At 39.0% G+C, this 23,192-nt stretch overlaps 3 protein-coding genes across 9 annotated transcripts in view; 2 read left to right on the plus strand and 1 right to left on the minus strand.

The window, feature by feature from the left end:
* The first annotated feature begins 720 nt into the window (after positions 1–720).
* Positions 721–6,627, plus strand: LOC147305172 (L-rhamnose-binding lectin SML-like). 4 transcript variants are annotated; one of them, XM_086276926.1, is made up of 12 exons: positions 723–843; positions 1,111–1,170; positions 1,389–1,451; positions 4,195–4,355; positions 4,719–4,751; positions 4,829–4,891; positions 5,226–5,361; positions 5,465–5,574; positions 5,657–5,701; positions 5,800–5,932; positions 6,133–6,236; positions 6,377–6,623. In XM_086276926.1, the coding sequence occupies exons 4-12, from the start codon at positions 4,325–4,327 to the stop codon at positions 6,397–6,399; spliced, it is 678 nt and encodes a 225-aa protein (XP_086133052.1). In that variant the 5' UTR covers positions 723–843; positions 1,111–1,170; positions 1,389–1,451; positions 4,195–4,324; the 3' UTR covers positions 6,400–6,623. The 4 variants fall into 4 exon arrangements, with proteins under 4 accessions (XP_086133054.1, XP_086133051.1, XP_086133052.1 ...); XM_086276925.1 differs by lacking the exon at positions 1,111–1,170 and having other exon boundaries at positions 722–843; XM_086276927.1 differs by lacking the exon at positions 1,111–1,170 and having other exon boundaries at positions 725–810.
* Positions 6,628–6,910: 283 nt separating this feature from the next.
* On the minus strand, positions 6,911–11,462 carry lrrc47 (leucine rich repeat containing 47). The gene is made up of 7 exons (XM_086278405.1): positions 10,844–11,462; positions 10,031–10,492; positions 9,813–9,929; positions 9,614–9,729; positions 9,062–9,164; positions 8,723–8,812; positions 6,911–7,383 (listed from the first exon to the last, which is right to left on the minus strand). The coding sequence occupies exons 1-7, from the start codon at positions 11,411–11,413 to the stop codon at positions 7,162–7,164; spliced, it is 1,680 nt and encodes a 559-aa protein (XP_086134531.1). The 5' UTR covers positions 11,414–11,462; the 3' UTR covers positions 6,911–7,161.
* A 392-nt stretch (positions 11,463–11,854) lies between these two features.
* Positions 11,855–23,192, plus strand: part of cep104 (centrosomal protein 104) — a 35,950-nt gene continuing 24,612 nt past the window's right edge. Inside the window, exons 1-11 of one of the 4 annotated variants that reach the window (XM_086276159.1) lie at positions 11,855–11,984; positions 13,006–13,132; positions 13,399–13,572; positions 13,910–14,048; positions 14,938–15,000; positions 17,597–17,673; positions 18,028–18,196; positions 20,557–20,712; positions 20,863–21,090; positions 21,865–22,080; positions 22,983–23,150. In XM_086276159.1, the coding sequence (XP_086132285.1) occupies positions 13,020–13,132; positions 13,399–13,572; positions 13,910–14,048; positions 14,938–15,000; positions 17,597–17,673; positions 18,028–18,196; positions 20,557–20,712; positions 20,863–21,090; positions 21,865–22,080; positions 22,983–23,150 (1,503 nt within the window). In that variant the 5' untranslated portion in view covers positions 11,855–11,984; positions 13,006–13,019. Of the gene's footprint in view, positions 12,001–13,005; positions 13,133–13,398; positions 13,573–13,909; positions 14,049–14,937; positions 15,001–17,596; positions 17,674–18,027; positions 18,197–20,556; positions 20,713–20,862; positions 21,091–21,864; positions 22,081–22,982; positions 23,151–23,192 lie in introns of those variants that run through there. The other 3 variants (XM_086276160.1, XM_086276162.1, XM_086276163.1) reach the window with 3 other exon arrangements.

Consider the following 23,192-nt stretch of genomic DNA (forward strand, 5'->3'; position numbering starts at 1 on the left):
TGCAACCCAAGATTTTAAGTTCTGCAAAATAGGGTAGCTTCGAAGGCTGAGGGTTTTCCTACAAAATGAAAGTGTAATAGTCGCAGTAGTGCGGTAACAATAAAAATAGTTACGATTTGAAAGTGTACTGCTCAGAAAGGATGATCAGATGCATTGCATGTCCAAATTGTTCCCATGGGAAGTACCTTTCATGGTTTCACACAGCTGAAAAAGTATTTAAAGAACTCAAGACACCTTTCTCTTTTTTTTCCCCCTATTTTGGTAACATACTTTTGCTTTTGCGTGTGCAACATAAATTACAGTATGTAGGTCTGGTACTATAAGAATCAAATGTTTACTTATTAGTTTTTACAACAATATCCAGGACTTGGCGTTTGCATCTCAGTTTACCATCTAAGAAATTTATTCCCTCCAAAGCCACCAGGGGTCTCTATACAATTAGAAAAGGAAAACGTTTCAAACCAGGGGCGATTTTAGCCCATTTCTGGGGGTGCTTCAGCACCCCCAAAATGAATCAAAGCACCCCCAAAGATTTCTTACTTTTTTGACAATATTTGCTGTGTGAAACACTACTAAAAATATAAAAAGCATACAGTACTTGGTTGAGACGTAACATTTTAACAACAAAAGTATAGATACCCCCCCCCCCCCTCCCATAATGGTTTGTTCCAGCTCGCCTCCTCCCTACTCTGGCTCTAGCGCCGTTGCTGCTAGAGCGATGGTGGCACAGTGGAGCGGAGGTGTAAGTGCCTGGCTTAAAACAGGACATACTAGCTACATTTAACCTCCAGTTACTCTTCATATAGTTAGGTAGGAGTCAGACCATGAAAACATTACACCCAGGTAACCTGCAGTGTTGAAAACGTGTTTTCCGACAATGTTTGCTACCCTACAATCCGTCCTGCTCTGTAGTAAAATCAGCAACATTTGACCGTCCTGTTGCTCCCATTGAAATGTATACAGCCTATATAAAATCTAAAACTTAAAATTGTCCGTAGCCTACTGTTTTTACCACTGTCCTGTTTTAAATGGATACTAACTAGCTAACTGACTGGATGCCCATTAACCTTATAACGTCTGTTGTGTGTGTGTTTGTGTTTGTGTACAAAGAGATAGCCAGGTTAATAATGGATATAAGGAAGTTTTTTCTAAAAAAGGAGCCACATCCAGGTAAAAGTGGAAAATCAAATGATCCGTCAATCAAGAATAATGTTGGATGAGTGTTTCAATATTTATCTTTTATTAGATGTTCATGTGGTTTGGTTATTTGCCTTTTGGTTGAAAGTACACTGAGAGATGACTTTTTGTTAGTGATCTTAATACTATTTTTTCCTATTAATGTAATTTTTCATCTAATTGAATACAATCTATTTGTGTATGATTGTCAGTCCAAAGAAGGAGAGAGGAAAGAGGGGAACGTGAGGAGAAAGTACAAGGTCAGGAAGAACCAGGTAAGAAAACAGACAGGGAACAGTGACAGGCAAAAACAGAAAGTGTTAAACTGACAAAGAGAAAAAACCTGATTTTACTCACACAATCAGGAAGTTGTGTTCTCCCTATATTAAAGCTGCTATACAGAATCTGCTAAACAAACTGGGTTGAAACATTTTTGACCCTCTTTAACAACATTCCAACATAACATTATAATTGATCGGGGAGATTAAAATTAATTATATATTTTTATGTGGTTCAGCCACAACTCTACTAAAACCTCAGCCAGTAATAGGTCGGCTAACTTTTGGACCATCCAGTTGTCTGTATGACTGCCGCAGTACATACATCACATTTGCACACTATCAGAAAGTGCCGAACGGTGCCCTGGTGGAGTGAGGAGCTGTAAAGAGAAGCAGGGTGCTCTGTTTATATTCTAAAAATGTTTTAAGCTAGCTTGTTTCAAGGTTTCTGTACAGCAGCTTTAAATGTTTTCCAAAAGCACACTCTCTGGGTGCTCAGCACGCCCAAAGCTCTGATCCTAGAATCGCCCCTGGTAAAACCATTGTGTTGTTTATTTTCCACATAAACCTTTCACAATAAAGCTCAAGTTTCTGTTGAGACTATTCAAAATAAACTGAAATGATATACATTATTCTCAAACATAAAATTTCAGAATATGCATCAAACAAATGACCTCAAATAAAAACATCAAGTAACTATAAATGGCGCTTACAGTCACCACGCAGATGAAGGCACAGAGAATACCAGCATGGCCAGCAAGGATGAGGCAGAACCAGCTAGCTCCAAACAGAAGGAGCAGTCAAAAGAAATCGAGGACCTTATTGTTAAACGAGGGGCTCCCCCTGTTGCATGGACATGGTTTGGTTATGAAAAGTCTGACACGCCCCAGAAAACTGTACTATCCAAATTATGCCACAAACTGGTCCCCACCACCACTCAAACAGGACAAACCTCTTTAACCACCAACACAAGAATCACATGAAAGAGTTTCAAGAGAAAATAAGAGCTGTTAGGTGCTCACAATAATCCTTAGACTCAAACGTTAGAACAGGCTTTTCCTCGCAGCACGCCGTGTAATAAATACTCAGAAAGAAAATGGCAGCCGTTTAAACTCATGTCTAAAAATGTATAAAAAATTTGAGCATTTTTATTTCCTTGAAATCAGGTTGCCCTCATGTAAATGTGTTTATTTACATTCATTCAAGTGGCTACCAAGTGTTTTCTTCAAACAGGACACCTGACAAACAAAAAATGTCATATTTAACAACATGTTCACATTTAATAATATCCAGAGTACCTTTTAGTTAGAATCACTGCCTTGTGGTAGTTTTGCCTCAGCCAAATGGTTAAGGTGTGGTTTACATCCATGTCTGTCCACTTATGATACAGTATACACATGTAGTCAGTTATAGCCAAACACCTTTGATTACTGAACTGCATTCACTTCATTAATGAAGTGAATGTAATTCACATTTGTGTGAACATTTGTCTGAGATTAACTCTTTGGGGTCTTTACCTTACAATATAACATATTTGAGTCAAAATTTGTTGACTGTTTAAGTGGTGCCACATGAATAAAACTGAACAGATCTAAAGAAGATGTTCCTGAACTTTGGGTTTATTCGAACAGGACGGATGGATAACCACAGGACTTTTCCCCATATGCTAACTAAACAACAAAATAAATTAAGACAGATTACTGTCCTAAACTTAAAGATAAAAGTGAATTTACTGGACTTGTTTTGTCAGTGAGGAGCAAAGTACAATTAGAAGTGCTTGTTCTGATAAAAAGTTAAACTGTAAACAGCAGCGTAGTAAATAAGGATCTGTGTCCACGAATCCTCAGCAGTGACAACACTTAAACATCATAGTTCAAAATCCTTAATGTACGCTTCCTGGTACAGTTTCGCTGCAGTAATTCAAGATGTGCGGTAATTCTGGGTCTTTAAGAAGGCGGAGACAGGAATACAGTAACAGGTGTTACTGCAGGAAGTTCACTAAAACAATAAACTGTAACCACTCAAAGAGCTATCTGAAGTTATTGTGACTACTTAATGTCAAAGATGCTTCATAAGCAAATGCTGTTTCAAGTTGCAAACAAAAACAGGCAAATTTGTCCTGACATATCCATCTGAGCCTGTGTGAGAAAATCAGAAAGTGTTCAAAGGCATAAATTAAAATGTTTAAATAGGAGTACTGGGACTAAAAACATGCTGTATATTTTGTTTGATTTAAAATCCACTTTAGTAGTGTAGAGAGGTAAAATGTGTCAGACAAATTATGGACCTAATTACAAAGCGCTTTTCTACTCTGAGCACTCAAATTGCTTTTTACAACCCTCATTCGCCTATTTACACATTTTATCCTATGCTTTTAAACACCTGAAGTTCTGACTCATTTACCTTTTACAAATTTACACAGCCACCTCTTAAAAACCTAAACTCTCGTGTAAACATAGTAAAGTGTGTCACCAAGCCATAAGCCTGAAATCTAACCACACCTGAAGGGAAATGGATACTCCTTCCAGGAATCAGCTGTAATAAATATGTTCGGAACAGATTCATTTTCAAGAATAATGAATGAGCCCATTGTTGGGCTTGAAAACAAAAACCACTTTGATTATGTGAAGTTCTTACCATCATCATCATTACAGCCCAAAGACAACAAGTCATTGTCCATTGCCTTTGTTGCACTTGAACAACAATGCGAGTTGGTCTCATGTTCACATTTTTTCACCAGGAAGTAAGAGCCAGTAGTTGTGCAAGATCGAGATCTTGTTCAATTCTTGAGCCAGCAGGATAAATACCAGCGTAACCGTCCCAGCCACTATCAGTTCTGCAAGCCTCTCGAGACTGGAGCTTCTACAGCCATGCTCTCCTTCAGACTCTGCACCACACTGCGTGAGTATACAAATGATTCACTGCCAGTGTGACAATTATGTGGGTTCATATTCAAATTAGGATGCATTGGAGGTAAATTTTTTTATTTTATGATTTCAGTCATTACAGAATAAACTACAGTGTTTGCTACCTATGGAGTAAAGAATGAGGGAAGAATTGATTGATTTGAAACTGTTGTTACCAATTTACAAACTTTACTTAATAAAATCTGCAGAAACTAATATTGTTGTTAATATGTTCTATGTATTATAAAAAATTAATAAATAATGTATGCTTCTCTGCAATAATAGAGAAATTTTTCAAACTTTAAAAAGTGCAATTTTTTCTTTTATAATAAAAATAGACACTGATGTTTGTTTTCAGTGCTTGCAACAGCTTGTTTGCTCACATCATCAGGTAAATATCTGATAGTGCAGCATTTATTCTCTATATACTTAATCTATATACTTAATCTTTCATATTTATTGCTTTAGTTGTTTCCACGGAGACAGCATTGACCTGTGATGATGGAATCAATGTCCAGCACTTAAGCTGTGGTATGTGTAAAATATCCAAGACTGTGTGTCAGCATCCACAACAAACAGCACATCTTGATTTTTAAAGCATAAATATTTTTCATCAACCAGCATTGTAGTTTTGTACATTAAACATCAGCTTAAATAACCCTGAAAATGTTAATGTTATAACATGATAAAGATGTCAGGTTAAAAATACTGCCTTAGTAACATTTTTTCCAGAAATGTGTTGAAAGCTCATAAAGCTGTGAAAAGTGCTTTACAGTTTTGGCTGAGCATATAATCTTGGCTTAAGGACAAAGTATACAGTATAGTTGTACTCGGGTGCAAAAAGACATTCCTTGGTGTTTAACAGATAATGGAGCGATCATAGTGCAGGCTGCACTGTACGGACGTAAAGACCGTGAGACCTGCAGTGAGGGCAGGCCTCAGAATCAGCTTCAAAATACACAGTGCTCTCAAATCGGCACCGTGGATATCCTTAAGAGAAGGTATTATATTTTAGTGCTCAACTGCCAGTGAGTCTTCAGGTATTTTTCTATATATTTTATGTTATATACACTACGTACATAACACTCACTGTTATTCCTAAAGGTGTGATGGCAGGAAGGTGTGCGAGATAAACACAAATGTCGTTCGTACCTCGGATCCCTGCGTCGGCATCTTCAAATACCTGGCGACCAACTACACCTGCTTCCCAGCAAGTCAGTCACATGTCTGCATGAGTCTGCTAACCAGTCTGTGTGATGTGATTGATGTTTATTTTTGTTGGGTTTTTTCTAACAGTTCAAACAGTGACCTGTGAGGGTTCTTTGGCACATTTGTACTGTGGTAAGATTATGTTTTTTTGTATTTGTGTTGGAACAATGTGACGAACCTACAAATGAGCTACTTTTCATTCCGTGCCTCTTTCCTCTTCTTTGGCATAGATGTTGGGCAGGTAATATTGGTCTACGGAGCTTACTACGGACGCCTTGACAAGACCACCTGCTCTTTCAGGCGGCCTGACTCTCAGATTCAAAATGTGTACTGCTCAAACCCCACTCCCAAAGTCGCTGAGAGGTCAGTGAGTGAAGCATAAACAAGTTCCCTTGTTCACTTCGGAAGGAAATAAGGCAAAGAATGAACCACGATGGTGGAGGTTTTATATACGAGGATTAAAAAAAAGAAAATAATTCTAGATGTTGCCCATATTTAGTAATGTATTCCATGGGATCAGTGACTCAATGGCCCTTTTCAGTCATGCCATTCTACGTTTACAGGTGTAACGGGAAAAATAGCTGTACTATCAGCGCCAGCAACTCAGTGTTTGGAGACCCCTGCTTTGGCACGTACAAGTACCTGGAGGTGTCTTACGTTTGTGATTGTAAGTACCTGTTTAGCTCTGTCAGTGCAAACAGCCAATCTAGCCATAAAGAGTTTTTGTGTCGGGGTGTGGAGAAATGCAAGATACACACTGAATATGGCAACAATCTTACCATACCTTTGTTTTCCACTCTTTTGCAGATCCTGTCACCATCACTCCATAAACGTCTCTGATATTAGTTTCATGTCACAAGCATTTACTTTACTTTCACAAATATAAGATTAAAATTTCTGTCTCATTCAAATTTTGAATAGGACACTTTGTTATTCTTGTGGTTTCTCACTGGGAAATATATAATATTTGTCAACTCTGTACAATCTGCATAACACAATAAACATAGCAAATTTGCATACTATAAAAGCTTTGAGTCTTGTTTTATGTTGTGCTGCTGCACAGGAAATGATGCGGTTTATTTTTCCTGTTTGGGTTGTATTCTGCATGAGCAGCTGTAATCAAGAATGTCAATATCTACAATCAGAAATAAAGTTTATTAAAACCTACTTAGGAATGACTTACTTGAAAAGTTGTTTTTTTTAAAGGAATTCTGAAAAAAGCCAATAAAATCTGCCACTAATAAAAAGTGACTACCCCGAGTTAAAATCAACCACCATTTCCACATGAATGGCTATCTCCGTTTTAAAAATGATGCCTCAGATGCACAGCATGATCGCTGAATTTGGAAATGGATTTATTAAAGTAATTATGGTTCAAAAAGCTTTACATGAATCAGCAACATGTATTAACAATGTCAGAGTTTTTCAAAATAAACCATTGTTCGACATTGTTATTGTATGTTTGAAGCACGTTTAAGTCAAAGTCATAAAAATGAGCCTCAATGCTCACACAGCCCCATCCTTTAAACTGTTAAAATAACTTCACGTAGCATGTGAATGAGTACAAACATGAGGTTTAATCCAATGCACTGTTACCAAATAATAGTCAAGTTGTTCATGTCGTTGGAGAGATCTGTCTTTGACGGGTACACCACCTTCAGGTTCCCGTCCTGGTCGACCGTTCGCACCTGCTGGATGATCAGCTGGCTGGATGCCTCGCTGCTGTCAGCAGGCACTGGTGGGCCACCCCCTTCTCCATCTGACCCCGCCTCTTCCTGATGCTCTGCTGTGAACTTGTTCAACTCTGCCATTTTCTGCAGAGAAACATGAACTGCCTGTTAAATGTGTGTATGCAATTTTTTTCGATTGTTATTTTACCAAGAAGTCCCTCAGAGAGAGATCAGATCACCTCAAAAGTCTATACAAAACACCCCATAATGTAAAAGTGAAAAAGGTTGGATTTAAATTCTTTATAAAAACTAAAAACACATTGGTATTCACAGCCTTTGCCATGACACTCAACATCTCATTGAACCCTGATGGAGCTTGAGAGGTTTCCCCAAAGAATAATGAGAAAAACTACAGGTATGCTAAACTTGTAGCATCATACTCAGAAAGACTTGAGGCTGTAATTTCTGCCAAAGGTGCTTCAACAAAGTATTGAGAAGAGGCTGTGAATTCTTTTATACACGTTAGATTTTTGTTTGGTTTTTTTACTTTCAAAAGATTTGCAAGGACTTCAAGCATTTTTTTTTTCAATTTGCCATTTTTATATAAAGAAAATTAATTTGTCCATTTTGGAAAAAGGCTGGAACTTGATGCGCTGCATAACACTCACCGAAAATTTCTCCTTTAATAATTTTTTTATAATGCCTTTACAATAAATAATCAGCCTAAGCATGGAAAATTTCAATTCTTCTGCGAGGTGTGTAGTAAGAAAACGCCAATTATAAGGTGCAAATACTGTGTAACACTACAAAACTGCTCCACAGACACACACACACATAGAAGTAAAGGTACTTCTTAATGTCACTGATTGTCTCTGCTTTCTTTGATTCATTCTACTCAAAAACCTCTGTTAGGAATTTAAAGCACTTCATGTCACAGCACTGACTCCTTTTTGTATTTAAGCAGTTCTACAATTAAGAAAGTCCGGCTTTGTACACTGCTCACAGGTTGCAACACCTTTCTGAGCTCTCTTCTTCAACTTTCTTCATTTCCTCCAAACAGTACCGCTCATGACAAGGTGTTAACGGCCTAGAAATACCACTCAGGAGAAAAAATTAGTGGACTTTGCAAACTGCAAAAAAACTGATTCTGTTAAACAGATTTCCTAAACCAGACGTGTGTACCATCATCAATCCCCATTCCGGCCTTACCAGTAGCATTATCCTCGCAGTGTCAGTCTACTAAAAGGTTTTCCATTAACTACCAAGCACATTACCATGACTGAGGCTTTCACTTGCTCAAAAACATTCCCCTTAAATTTACTTAGAACTGAACCTTGAATGAGTTTCCTCTTGCTACCCTCAGGACACTGTTTTTCCTTCAGGGTCTCTCTAACAAGTATTACAGTCAGAACTGTGCATCCCTGTCTCGTGTTGTGATACAGAGATAAATTATCATTCACTAAAGAAAAGGCAGTGCACTTACTACAATCAGAGCATCCATAACATCTTTACAGGTCTGCAGGCTGGTCGCACTCGTGACCTCCACGAACAACTCTTTGGTCGTCTTCTTGATCTGTACAGTAAAGCTCATGTAATTATTTCCGTCAGATCACGAAAAGACATAAAAACAGCACAATGATACACAGAACATCAGCTGATAAGCACCTCTGATGAGCTTTAATTCTGTCTCGTTAAATCAGGACAGAATGCAAGCTGACTTGTTATTTCTCTAAAAATCAAATCCATTGTATTCTGTAAAAGTAATGTAAATATTAATGTAAATGACTAATATAAGATAGGGAGAATATCCACATGTACACACCTTGGTTTTCTCACTGTTGGTGATTGGTGGGAATGAAATCACGTCACCTTCTGCATCTACTAGACATGGATAGAGTGGCTTTCCTTGCAGAAGCTGGAGGTATCTTTAAAAACAACACAAAAAGAACAAAAAACTGTTTGGCTGGTGACAGAGACAACAGAATAGGCGAGAGGTTTGTCTGCAATTAAAACCATTAACCTTGCAGAACTTAAAACTCATTTTTAGGTGTTCTGGTATTTATTTCTGAAACCTCAGCCGAAGTCTTGGCACTGCCCCTGACTTTTTTTTAAACAGAACAATACTTAGTGCTCAAGGCCAAAATACTCAAACCAATTCTGTGGTCTGACACACCTCTGCTGCCCTCATGTGTTTAAACATCTCGCACACCTCTAATCTAAACAGTCCCTTGGATTTTTTTACATAAATTGTTTTTTGTCCTTAAAATTGGTTCGAGCCTTGAACACAAAGGTTTTATGAGGCTGACTAATGGAGATCTTTGACCCAGTGTTAACAAAGCTTGTGCTGTGTGGAAAGGTCACATGCAGTACTGACTTGTGGAGGCCTGTAACATTCTGCCTCTTCTTCTGCTTCCTCAGCTCTTCAGCCTCTAGATGAAGATGCCTTATAAGCTCGACGGCGGTCATCTCCTTCCGACCCAGCGCAACAATCTAATGGTGAATAAACATGTGAAATTAGGAGTCTTTTTTTTTTAAAGAGTGTTTAACAAACAAGACTTCTCTGTCATTTGTACCTTGAGCTGGGTAGGTTGTTTGACATCATACATAAGGGGACTTTTGAGCTGCTGCACATCATGAGTTGCAATGGTTGCTATGGTCCTCTTACCACACAAGTCATCGTGAAGTTTTGTCTGGAAAAACAAAAAGCTATTCTTTATGGACTCTATAACACATATTTGGGTATGTCAGATGTGATGCCGAATTAATATCATAGTGAGGTTTTGGATCTTACCTGAGCCATCAGAAACCGTTTGAGAGCATTCCCAGACTTTAGGTTCATACCTCTGACTATGCAGCACACCAGGTAGGGTCTCACATCTTTCACCTCTGCACTCACTTTGACTGTAAGTGCCGTAGGAGCATCTGAAACATGGAGAACCCTCACCACCATCTTGTTCAGCTCTTCCACCTCATCCTGCTCATCTGATGCCTTCTCCTTCTTCTTCCTCTGCTGCTGCCTTTTTTTCTTGTCTGTGCTGCGTCCTCCGTCAGCATCACCTTTATCTTCCCCTTGTTTGCCTCTTCCTTTTCCTCTCAGGTAATCGAGGATCGACTTGGTTTGGCACCCGTTGACCATCTTCTCCAGACGCTTGTCATTCAGCTTGTTGCCTTTGAAGCTGATTTCCTTCAGCTTGGGGCAGTCACTCAGATCGGAGGGAATCTCTCTCAGCTTATTATTGGAGAGATCCAGGACCTGCAAAGATGGGCCAGAGGAAGACAAAAACAAGGGCAGAGTGTCACAGGAGTCTCACACTCTAAAAAAGTACCCTGAAGTTTAAGTGTACATAATTTAAGCTTTTACAGCAACCAAGCGGGCACACATATAGGACCTTCTATTTACAAAGCATGTTTAAAAATGTGACAGTTTATCCAGCATATAATATTAGCAAAAAGTGAAAGCCATCTTAAATCATATGTTAAGAGCTTTCCTGCCCTGGTGAACATGGCTCATATTGTGGTGAGCCATGTGTCGAGCAAAATAAAATTAAGGCAGGTTTACACTTGTTGATTGGTGGAAAACAACATTTTTGTGAATGGAGTTCACCTTCAGAGCAGCTAGTTTGTGAATCTCTCCACTCAGCTCTTCAATTAAGTTGTCAGAGGCCACCACGGTGCTGAGCAGGTCCAGTTTCTCAGAGTAAAAGTCAGCAGGAAACCCGATGACGCGATTCTTGGAGATGTTGATGGAGGAGAGCTTGGTGCACTGAGAGAGTCCCTCAGGCAGGACCTCCAGGTTGTTACAGCTCACATTGAGCGTGTTCAGCTCCCTTAACTGGGTGACCCCCTCTGGTAAGACTGTAAGGTTGTTGACTGACAGGTCTAGGACCTTTAGAGACTTGAGGTTGCCGATGACATTAGGGATGGATGCGAGCTTGTTTCTGCACAGGATGAGACTCTGGAGGTTTGTCAGATGCCGGATATCCTCGTGGATCTCTGTCAGACTGGGGCACTGGCTAACTTCCAGATAATTCAGTAGTGTCAGAGAGTAGATGGAGGAGTCGAGTCCCCCGTTTGAGGAAATTCTCTTATCAACAGCGGGCCCCTGTAAAACCAACTCACGCCTCTTCTCTGTCGCTGCTTTTTCTACTTCTGGCCATTTCTTCGTGTCATCCATGCTGCTAGATTGATGCAAGTGTGCTAAAGCTCACAACTTCCGTTTAAAATTTTCAAACTAAGTGAATATCATTTAAAAGAAATACACGTATGGGCGTGTGTACGAAACTCTAGTAAATGTATCAAAATGTAGCTTTAAGAAATTAAGCAAAGAGTTAGTGTTTTAGTCTCTTTTGCATTTTATTGCCTTTGCTGTCGTCATGTTATTGCTAAGATAATTGAAAAACAAATCTTGAAGCTACTGCTACTTTATGCCTTTATTCTGAAGGTGAGATCAAACTTCCTTTATTATTGTTGCCGTATTATTGCTGTTCTGAAGCACAATACAAAACGTTTATGAATTTATTGAAATTCCTACCGTATCCAAATACGCACAAAAAACATACAAAAGAACGTGCAAAAGACGAATTAAAATGATAAACGTCGCTAGCCAATGCTGCTGATAAAACTACACTGACCACAATACATTTAGACTGCGACGTTCACGACTGCGCATGTCTGCAGTGGTTGTTGTCAGCGGTGGTTATGGAGACATGGGGCTTCGAGCTGTCAACATTGCGGTGATGTTTGTGGTAAGATACCTTTAAGGTAAACGCAGGAAAACGCTGTTTACACCAGAAATGTAGAAAAATGTTGTGGGACGCAAAGAAACATAGTCACCAGGAAATGTATCAGATTTCAAAACCCCTAGACATTAGACTACCTTAGTTAGCTACGGTATGTGGGCTGATAGTTAACGGTTAGCTTGTACCCATAAAGGGTTGTACTACGAGGTGAGATTAATCAGGCAGCGAACTACGTAGCGCTCAAAGTAAGAACATGGCGTTCTACCTATCTGTCTAAATCACCGTGGTAACTTATGCTAACATCCAACCTGTGGGGCAAATACACTGACAACATTCAACACAACCCCTTTGATTTTCAGTTTCAAACTCAGGATCCTAGCAGTTAACACAGGAATGTTTCGTAAATCGTCACAATCTCAACAGCCCATATAGGAAGGAAGACACTAATTTATTAACAAAGGTGCCTTTCTGGGAATTATAAAATGGAAGTACCCAGGTACGAATTTTAATTGCCTATGAAGATCATCAGTTAACATTAACAGGTGTTAAACAGCTGACACGATGCATGCATATAATACGTACATGTTTTGATCAAGGTGATCGGTGGTGTCAAGGGAAAAGTGTTCCCTTGTGATTTAAGTCACAAAAACAAATATATATGAGCCCAATCAATGGGCTTTTTAAATTTTAAATGTATTCAAATATATTTTTTAATTTGTATAATTTGTATTGTTTTCTGAAATTTGTGGTTGCAGCATCTGTAAAACGGACAGTGGAAAGTGTAAACAAGCTCCACCAGCTAACATGAAAACCAGTTAACCCCTACCCTACCCAACCTAAACTTATTCCAGGCAGCATGAAGTGGTTTTCTGCGCCACTCACAAAGTATGTCCATGCTGCTTGCAGGATACTTTGGAGAGCTTGGAACCTATCCCAGTTGCACGGGCAAAAGGCAGGGTAGGCACACCCAGGTGTAGGACATATATGTATAAATAATAACACTTCATTTTTTTGTTTGTTTTATCAGTGTCCAACAGAGGGATGCCAAGGAAGATAGGATTCACTGTGGTCAGCTCTTCCAGTCATGAGGACAACTTTAGTGCTAAGGAGCTCATGGTGCATGCACCTACAGTCAACGGCTGGAGATCCAGCAGGTACCATAAAAAATACCATAAAGGTTAAACTTTTTTCTGGCAAGTTTTTTAATCTGAATAAAGGCATAAGACAAGTTTACTTCATCTGTAAGATGGAAAATTTCAACACTGGTTGTTATCAGAATGTAGTCAAGAGGAAATTTCCTGTAAAACTGAAGGCCAGCATCTAGTACTCAAAGGCTGTACCCTTTGTCATTTTTCTTGTGACTTCTAAGTTTTTTTACTTTTCAACTTAAAGAAACATGTGTTGATCACTTTTACTGCAGGCTGTGCTCCTACCCTCAGCACATCACGCTCCAGCTGGTTGAAAGAAGTAGGGTAAGGAAGCTGCAGCTATTGGCTCATCAGTACATGATCTCAACCAAGGTTGAGTTCTATATTGGTGACACTCTTCCTGAAACGAGCTCTCCAGGGTTCCCCAGGCAGCTTCACAGACTTGGGTGAGACTGAAGACTTGGCCAGGCTTAATTTCCACATCCTTTTGTTGGACGTTAGGTTGATATGAATCATTTCATTTGGGATCCATTTTGTTTATTAACCTAACATACCAGAAACAGGATAGATGCAGGCTTGCTCTGTGGTTCGGTCTTATTCTGCAGACTAGCTGTCCATTCCTGTTGAATATATAGAATTACCACACTGAGACGTGCACTATCTTGATAGCATATAATCACCAAACTGAAATTTAGTAATCATTTCTACTCTTGTAAATGTCATTTACATCAATATCTTAGAAGGAATTTTGACCCAGACTAACAAAACTTTACTTTCACATAGGTATGTGTCTTTGTCGGACAATGAGAAGACAGGCTTCAAAGCTCGGGAACTGAAGTCAGTCCATGTAGATGCCGTTGGAACATATCTGAGAATAACCTTCCACAGAAACTATGGCAACCGTTACAATCACCATAATCAGGTACTCTGTTACATGGTAACAATGCACTGTGGCCACTGAGTTATTTAAGGGTAGTCTGGTCTGAGAAGGTTAAGGCTTGCATTTTTTATGAATTCTGCTTATTTATGCAGAGAATTAATTTGCTGTAATCACGTTGTCAGTTATATTCTATACTTCACAAGCTTTATGTGCATTTACATTAGTGGAGAAGAGCCCGATTGAATCCTTTTGCTTTCTTCTTATGCTATCCCCGAAGAAGCCTGTTTTCTAAAAAATCTATAGAATTTACATTATTATAATGATTTTATTTACCTTGAACTCCTACAGCTCTCTTTCGTTATTTATTGAACTTTGAACTGCTTGTGTCATTAAAAACAGGAAATATGGGGTGTTATATGTCGGGTTAATTTTTCTTATGAGTGAAGACGAATAAAGGTTGTGAAAATTTATTATTAATCGTTCAAAGGTTCAAGTAATTTTACATGGCGCCATGGATGTGTCATTCAGCCATTGGACAAAGAAAAGGGTACCACTCCCACACACCAGAAATTATGGGCATGTTTTCCTCTAGGTGTGGGTCAGCCTTAACTCGACACCGTAAAGTTTCTGTGCCTTGCTGTGTCATCGCAGGACACATCCTATCAGAACCCCCACACATTCCTAACGGAGGGCGGGTCTTGTCTGTGCTTGGGTCTGTTGGTGTCTGTGTACCAGGCTAAATTCAATACCATAGATAATCTGTCAGAGAGCATTTTCTTTAACTGTAATTAGATGGGTCCTCTATTTGCTTCACACTTACCTATCATTCATTATATTTATTTATTGATTTTTGTTTTGAATGATTTCCTTTACTTTTTGATTTACTTACTTTAGTTCGCTCACCATCGTCATCTTCTTTTAATGATTTCAGGTTGGTTTGGTTGCCATTAATGTTCTGGGAGATGCTTTGGATGGCAATGCTTTTAACACAATAGTAAGTGAGCACTCTCCTCACATATCACCCTTCACTTATGTTTATCCCCTCAGCAGTAGGTGGCGATGTTGTGCTGTGATTCAGTCACATTCAGTCACAGTCGCTCAGAGAAGGATTCATTTCTTATCATGCGTCTGCTTACGCTGAACCAACCACAGCTATGAACATGTCTGTCAAACAGAACTTGTCAAGTATTCCTCACATGTTGTCTGCGTTTATTTATCATTCACAGAACATCATTAAACAATAAACTGGGTTTCAAAGCTTCAGTTTTCCCCTCTTTTTATTGTTTTAATCTGTGCAGACTTACTTATATTTACTTATTAATTTTATAAACATCAACTCAATATAATTGGATTGGAGTTGTTGAGTCACTTTATCTTCAAATGAAGTATTTTGTGTTGTTACTGTGCTATGTGATTATATGTGGTGGATGCACCCGTGTTTACCTAAGTGGTGTGTGTGTGTGTGTGTGTGTGTTTGTGCGTAGGTTTGTATATATGTGTCAGGCATCTAGTAATGAGAAACAAAGGGAGGGCAGTATGCAACAGTATGTATCAAACAGGAGGCCTTTAGTTAGTCAGTGTAATCAGATAGTCCTGCAGATGGACAGCTCCTGGAGGAGTGAGAGCACCTTAAAATACACACACACACACACACACACAAACACAGACATGGAAAAACATGGACACACTGTCGCACAGATTCCAGTGAACAAGCTTTGCATTGTTGGTCTACTAATCCGACTCTGAGCACTTCCATCACAGCAGTGATCTTGCCCAGAGGGTCGGCTAGATCTTGTTCTCCTATATCTGCCTTATGGGTGGAAGTTATGGAAGAGACACTGTGGTGTGAATACAAAGAAAAAGCTTAACTTTTGGCTGCTTTAAATTGTTAGCAATCCAAATTGTGAAAAGGAAAAAAAAAATCACAGCAGCTCGTCAACTACAATGATCAGTTTAATAACAACTTCTTTAACTTTAACCTTTGAAACTTACGGTTGCCATTTTTCTGTTACCGTAGTTTTTTTTTTTTAGAATGTGCATTTTAAAAGACATTTACCACATATTACTAATAATATTAACAATGACTATGCTTTATGCAGTGGTCCCACTGCGCTATACAAGTGTACCAATGAGCGAACATATACAATACCAAACCATATTTGTCTTTATGTTTCTTTTTTTTTTACCTGTGCTTTTGGTTGTGCAAAGTGTCATAAAAATATCAAAATTAATTTTGTTTAACTTGTTTTTTCACAGTAGAAAATAAATATTAGTAACTGATGTATGTGAGATGTAAATAAAAACTGAATGCAATGGTTGGCAAATCTCATAAAGCCATGTTTTATTCACAACGGTATATATAAAAGATTTAGTTTTTTATTTTTTTTTATTTTAAACCCTACATCTTCAGTTTGATGGCTGCAACACATCTCAAAGTTGGAACGGGAGAAACAAAAGGTTTCTTTTAAGTGATACTTACAAGTTAAAGCTGTAAAAACATTTTGCAGCTAATTATGTTAACTGGTCATTAACATGGTTGGGTAAAAAAAGAACATCAGAGAGCCACATTTTCACAAATCTGTAGAAAACTGTGTTTAGAAATTGTGGAATAACGTTCCTCAGTGTTAAATTATGAAGACTTAATATCATCAGAAATTTTCAAGAATGCTGTGTAGAAGGGACGCGGCTTAAAAGCCGATGTGATGCTGTCGTGGAAATTGTTGCATGGGCTTAAATACACTTCCAGAAATCCTTGTCTGTGGACACAGCTCGTGGAGAAATCCACAAGTGCAGGTTAAAGCTTTGTTATGCAAAGAAGGAGCCATACATGAACATGATCTAGAAACGCTGCCATCGTCTCAGGTTATAGAGCAGCGTATGCTCTGATCAAGATGGCATCTTTTTCTGTGAAGGCCTTGCATATTTCAGCAAGACAATGATACAGAGACATACTGTTACAAGAGCATGTCTCTGCACTAAAAGAGTCTGGACCGGCGTACAATCCAAACAAAACATTTGGTGCCCCACGAAACTAAAAAATATGACCAAAAAGAATCTCTATTCTAAACATAAATCATGCAAAGACTATGAAAAATGACATATAAAAACACAAACGTGTGTCTTTTTCTCTTGCAGTATTTTTTCTTATTGAGAGCATAAGAGCAACATGGTATGACTGTTCTTACACATTACTGTGAAGGAACAATATTCTGTGAAAAAGTCTGTCTTCTTTACTATTAAGTTTAATTCTGCTGATAATGAGCAAGAATGTCATCAGTGGCAATGTTTTGTGTAATGCCTTGCTTAGTATTCAAGGTAAAAGCAGTGTTTGCTCTTAGTCTCCATATGGCCATAGCCTTGAGGGTGATGATAACGTTTGCATGTGTTTGTGTATTTGAGTGAGTTAGTGTTCTTATCTTAATACCATTGTAAGATCCAGGTGGTTGCTGGTGCAGTACTTTTGTTTGATCAACACATTTTAAAGATGCAGAGGGATCATTAGTTTTAGGATAAGCCAGTGGGATTAAAAGTCATGTCTTCCTCAACACAGTACGCACGTGTGTGTAATTTGTCCATCTGTTTACCCCCAGCCAAGCAGAGAGCAGCTGATCGAACACTACCTCAACAGTACCCAGCTGGAGGCTGCCTTGGAGTCGACCTTCATGGGGTGAGGCTAAGTCATTGAACCCTGGTTTCTTTTTCTTGTGACAATAACATTGTGTAACAAAGCCATTTAGTCTGGAAGACAACCAATCAGGAACTGAAGGTCACGTGCATTGGTAGATGATGCAGGTGGTGGCCAGTACAGGGAAAAAACACTTTTTGAAATATATGTTTTTTTAATATGTACCCCCAAGGGATGTTTCACCTAGAGGTGAAGCATCCCTTGGGGGCTGGTGAAGAATTGCACAATTAAGAGATAATACACTGAAATGATCTCGGCTTCAACAAGACAGGTGTGTCAAGCCATATAATTAATTTCTCCAATGTTTGTTATCCGTCTGTCCTGTTTTCAACTCAGCAAATGTGAATCCATTTCCCCCTTGGACGATCTGGCCTTTGATATGTACCAGGACCCCGAAGTTGCCCACATCATTCGTCTCCTGGACCAAAAGAAACAAGAGATGGTCCGGCAAGAGAAATATGAGGAAGCCAAGAATTTAAAGCAGGCTATTGCTGACCTTCAAAAGGTACTGTAGCTGCTAGGAATTAGATCATGGTACTAATAAATAGGTACTGTACAGTGAGCTATGGCATTCGGATAGTAGTGTAAATTTGGGCAATAAGTCTTTGTTGTAGCACACACATAGTATATGAAGAGACAGATGTAAAGATGGACAAGCAAATATATGCTAAATGCCCCGCCTTACTTCATGCATCTATTTCCAACAACAGGCTTTCCCAGAAAATTCCAACAACTGTATTGCTGGAATTTAGTTTAATTGTGGACTCACTTGCACCACTTTTTTCACAGATATCTAGATTTATTTCACTACTGTTTGTAACAGGAGTTGTTAAACATTGTTCAGATTCCTGTTGCAGACCTCCTTTGTCTAAAACGTTACCATGCAGACCATGAATTCTTAATAAGCTCGACAGCTGCAGCAAGGGAGAACTTGGATATTTTCTCTCCCATCTCCAACTGCAAGCCATTCTGTAACTGGATAACATACACACCCACTCAGACACCTTGTTAGCATGGCATAAAAGCGGTGGTTGCCAAGGTAGTCATCCTGTAAATCCCTTGTCATCACACCCTCAGGATGTCATAGAATGGTTTATGATGTCACATGATATCTGACAAACGCAGGGACATACAAGACGAAGACAAGAGAAGGTTTTGGCTTGCTGTATTTCTTTCACGTTGGACAGTCAAATTATACACTACTCAAAAAAATTTAAGAAATGCTGAGAAAACACATCAGATCTCTATGGGAAAACTCATGTGAGATGTCTAAACTGACATGGAGAAGGTAACGAGCTGGGGATGAATGGAGGCCACATTTTTTGATGGGAATGAAAATTATCAACCTACAGATGACTGAATTCAAAGACACCCCTAAAATCAAAGTGAAAAAACATGTGGCGGGCTAGTCCAAATTTCATTGCAGCAGCTAAAAATAGTACTAAATAGGTTGTGTGGTCCCCAATTGCTTGCATGTAAACCTGACAACATCAGGGCATCCTCCTAATGAGACAGCACTTGCTGTCCTTGGAGAACCAGGGCATCACTGAGCTTCTGGACAGCCTTCAGTGCAACTTGGTGGCAGCAGAGGGACCAAAATATAATGTTCCAGTGGTGTTCTATTGAATTTAGGTCAGACAAGTCAATGCTATCAATTCTTTCATGACACTAGGCATTGTTGTACTGCCATCTGTCAACAGACATCTTGGTACTTAATGGCAGTCAGGGTGCCGTTGTCTAGCCTGTAGAAGGCTGTGCGTCCCTTCATGGATATGCCTCCACAGATGGTCACTGATCTACTACCAGACCACTCATGTTGAACGAATGCACACATATATTTATATATCTTAGCTGAATTGAATCGAAACAGTTCAGAGGTCATGAGACTGTTTCAGTTGGCAACAAATTAGCTAATAAATTTGGTTCACTGGAATTTTCTCGTTCACATGTTATGTCTGAGTTTCTGAAGTTGATGTCAATTTTACATCCTGTAAAACCTGTCAGGTGACACTAATAGTTTTGTTTTATCAGTTCCATATTCCATGTTCACTGTTACATGTTCTCTCATATACACAAGAGAACAACACTGGTCATTTTTTAGTGATTTCATTGGGCATCATGTCTGCTGACTCTTCCCTGCTGTGTCCAGGCAGGTCCCTTATCTAATCAAAATGGGGTCATTCTGATAGTGAGACGGTCTCCCACTGTGTGGTACATGTCAGAAAGGTCAGCTTTGTATAAACTGCCCGTCCTGAGCTGCACAAGTTTTTCAGGAGTTCTCGTATGAAAACCATCAAACTGAAGATGCAGATTTTCTGTTTACACTTAGATTTGTAAGTAGATGCAAGTTCAGAGTTCATGAAACTCTTTCAGTTGGCAACAAATTAGCTACTGAATTTAGTTCACTAGAATTTCCTCATTCACATGTTATGTCTGAGTTTCTGAAGTTGATGTCAATTTTACATCCTGTAAAACCTGTCAGGTGACACTCATAGTTTGTTCCAATAAAGAACATGTCAATTAAATAAACAAATAAATAAAGACCCATAGCCTCCTCAACACTAAATGCAAATTCTTTTTAATAATGGCTCATGATTTGAAGTGTAGTAAATCTCTCACCAATAGCGCAGCTTTACAAGATGGAAAATTATAATTTGAGCTATCTCTCCTGACAGCTCAAATTATAATTTAGGAGAAGAAGAAAAAAACAGCACGCAGCAAACAGTACATAGACTTGCAGTCACTAAAGGTACAAATTGACATAAATCTTATCTCGTAAATTGTTCTCATCTGTTCAAGCTTGTAGTGTAGAGTCACAGTGTAGCTGCAGGGCTGCTTTTACCTCCATATTCTTTGCACTTCCAGGTCGGGGAGCGCTTGGCTAGATACGATGTGGAGAAGCGATGTGCGATTGAAAAGGAAGACTATGATCTGGCCAAAAAGAAGAAGGAGCTGATGGAGGAGTACAGGAAGAGTGTGTACCAGCAGCTGGAAGTACACAACCTGCTGGATATGACAATGGTATGTCAACAGCTACTGGTTTGGTAACAGCGAGGTGGGCTGTTATTGTTTTGTAAAAGATGGAGAAAATATGCGGGGGAAATCTTGCATTATTCATGGCTCTTTTTGATCTAAAATGATCTCTGTTATTCTATCTTTCCATGTCACCAGGTCACGAGGGCAGCAGAATCAACCCTGGCCCAGTACTCTCCTCCTGTTCTGTCTTCTTCAGGTCGTTCTTCAGTCTATACCAAGCCTCTTGTATCCACAGACACAATCAGCAAAGGGAAAAATCCAGACATTCATAAAAACCAACAATTAGCTGAAGAATCTATCACATCCAACCTGAGCAGCCAACCTGACACACCTTGTACGCCTGCTGCTGTACTCAAAATCGATGTAAGCATCTTCCTGTATCAAATGTGTTTAGATGTTATAGAAATAATGCATGAAACGTGTCCATCTCAAACATACTTTATAATCAAAACAACAGTTTTTCTAAATAAGCAGTGCTTATTTAGACATGACAATCTTCACTGATTATAAACACAAAGATTTTTTTATTGGTCCAGTTGTGCACATTGTTCTGAATTCCATGAACTCCTGTGTTATTATAAAAAAATATTAATAGGAAAGCACCTTAAGAAAAAGTCTCCTGTGTAGTGTTGAAACCCAGGGCACACAAGGAGATTATGACCAGTGGGGTCCTTTGTGCTTTACTCACCACCTACTAAGACTACCCCTAGTGCAGGTTTAGGTTTCACTATTTAATTAAAAGCGTGCAACAGTTGGCTGACTGCAGCGGCTCCCAACCTGGCCTCAAGGCAGGGCTTTGAGCCTTGCACTAGGCAGCAGTGTGCCAGTTGGCCCAGGGGCACCGGAGACAGTACTCTGCTCGGCTGGCTGGAAGTTTGGCTTGAACAGAGAGGGTTCAATATTCATTGTCATCCTTATGTTGAATGATTGACCTTTTCACTAGATGAATGTTAGTATTTCTCAGGAGGGAAAATGCAGATCAGCTTTCTCTAAACTTTCCATCATAATTTTGGATGCTGAGACATTAAACAGTATAGCAAAATCAAACCGCCGTAGTAAGAAAATATAATATACATTATATTTTCTTCAGCATGTGGTGTCAATATTTTTTCAGTTTCTGCTTTCTTCTGGTGACAGGTTACCAGTGTGCCTTACGACGAAAGGCCGCTGCCAGCCCTTCAGAGGAAAGATCAGCCACTGGAGGCCACTCAGAGCCCTGCGGAGGAGCACTCCCCGATATCAGAAGTGCAAAGGACTCCACAGAGCACTGAAATGAGTGGAGAACCAGAACCCCTGACAGAGAAGGTGCTGAGAGAGGCTGGTCTTTCAATAGAGGTCTTTGGAGAAAGCCTGGTAAGAAAAGATAAACATATGTGAAACAAACAGCTAGCTAAGCCAACGATAGCTGTTAACTTTGCGCTGTGTTTATATTCCTACATGTCAGGATCTCAGTGGGCCTCTGGGAGTGACTACACTCATAAGCACAATTTCTCTTTGTGTAGCAAAGGCATTGACCTTTTTTTGGCACAAATCAGTTGCTTCTGTTTTCAACAATTTTGGCAAAAAATCATGGGTATTGTCCTTGGGTACATACCGAAATGAACAGAAGTAGTTTAAAAAAAGTAATTATTATTGTTATTGTGCTTTTTCTGGTTGTTGTTAAGCCAGTTCCAAGGTCATAGTGGGTGTATGAAGTCAGTTAAAGTCATAGTGTATTTCAAAAACTGAGAAGAAAAACAAACCTAGAGCATTGTGTTATTTTATGTCACTGGAGTACTTTACTTTCTTACTGTCAGTGCAAAAATAAAACCTGTCAGCTTTTAGTATTTAGTCAGTTTTATAAGTAGCCCAGTCAGAAAGATTTCAATGTATATTTGAGAGAAAACCCAACTAACTGTTGGCTTATTTTTAACACTGGATAATGTAAGTACTCTTCGAGTTAAAAAAATAAGTATAATAGGAAAAACAAATTTTGAACTCTTTTGAAAACACTTAAATAGCCTATTTTATACAGATGCTATTAGCACGCTAACTATAATTATAGTTCATCACTGTTCGAATGACCATGCAACAAATAGCTGCCATTTCCTTTTAAAAAGTTGTTTTAAATTAATAAGTGAATGCCTTTGGAGTATTTGCTGCATTTAAATCTCACAGCATATACCACACACTTTTATTTCCACATGCTACAATACCAATGTAACTAATATGTATATTCTCATCCTCTTGGTAAATCTGCTGCCATTCACTCCCAGGTGGCGGGGGTATATTCTAAAACCTGGTGTTACAGAGTGGACGCCCTGCTTTCTGTGTATAAGAAGCTTTTGGAGGTCTCTCCCACCACCCCCAAGGAAGAGCTGAGGAACATGATAAGAGCTGCTGTGTTCCTCGTCAAAAAAGCCCTCTTGGATAAAGTCACATCTGTGAGTCATTTCCTCAAAAGAAATTAATCTTAACATAAAAAT

This window comes from Aulonocara sp. 'chitande type north' Nkhata Bay, linkage group LG20 (assembly GCF_057382095.1).
Source record: "Aulonocara sp. 'chitande type north' Nkhata Bay isolate Kocher_YH1m ecotype deep benthic linkage group LG20, A_spYH_male_GT1.1, whole genome shotgun sequence".
In the NCBI taxonomy this organism is placed as follows: domain Eukaryota; kingdom Metazoa; phylum Chordata; class Actinopteri; order Cichliformes; family Cichlidae; genus Aulonocara; species Aulonocara sp. 'chitande type north' Nkhata Bay.

What these genes read in the sequence shown, in the direction of transcription:
- LOC147305172 (XM_086276925.1), top strand. Translation starts at nt 4,325, where the DNA reads ATGCTCTCCTTCAGACTCTGCACCACACTGC. An exon ending in CAGACTCTGCACCACACTGC is followed by an intron (nt 4,356 to 4,718) that starts GTGAGTATACAA and finishes GTTTGTTTTCAG; the next exon opens with TGCTTGCAACAGCTTGTTTG. An exon ending in TGTCCAGCACTTAAGCTGTG is followed by an intron (nt 4,892 to 5,225) that starts GTATGTGTAAAA and finishes GGTGTTTAACAG; the next exon opens with ATAATGGAGCGATCATAGTG.
- lrrc47 (XM_086278405.1), bottom strand. Translation starts at nt 11,413, where the DNA reads ATGGATGACACGAAGAAATGGCCAGAAGTAGAAAAAGCAGCGACAGAG. An exon ending in AACGGTTTCTGATGGCTCAG is followed by an intron (nt 9,930 to 10,030) that starts GTAAGATCCAAA and finishes TTGTTTTTCCAG; the next exon opens with ACAAAACTTCACGATGACTT. An exon ending in AATGTTACAGGCCTCCACAA is followed by an intron (nt 9,165 to 9,613) that starts GTCAGTACTGCA and finishes TTGTTTTTAAAG; the next exon opens with ATACCTCCAGCTTCTGCAAG.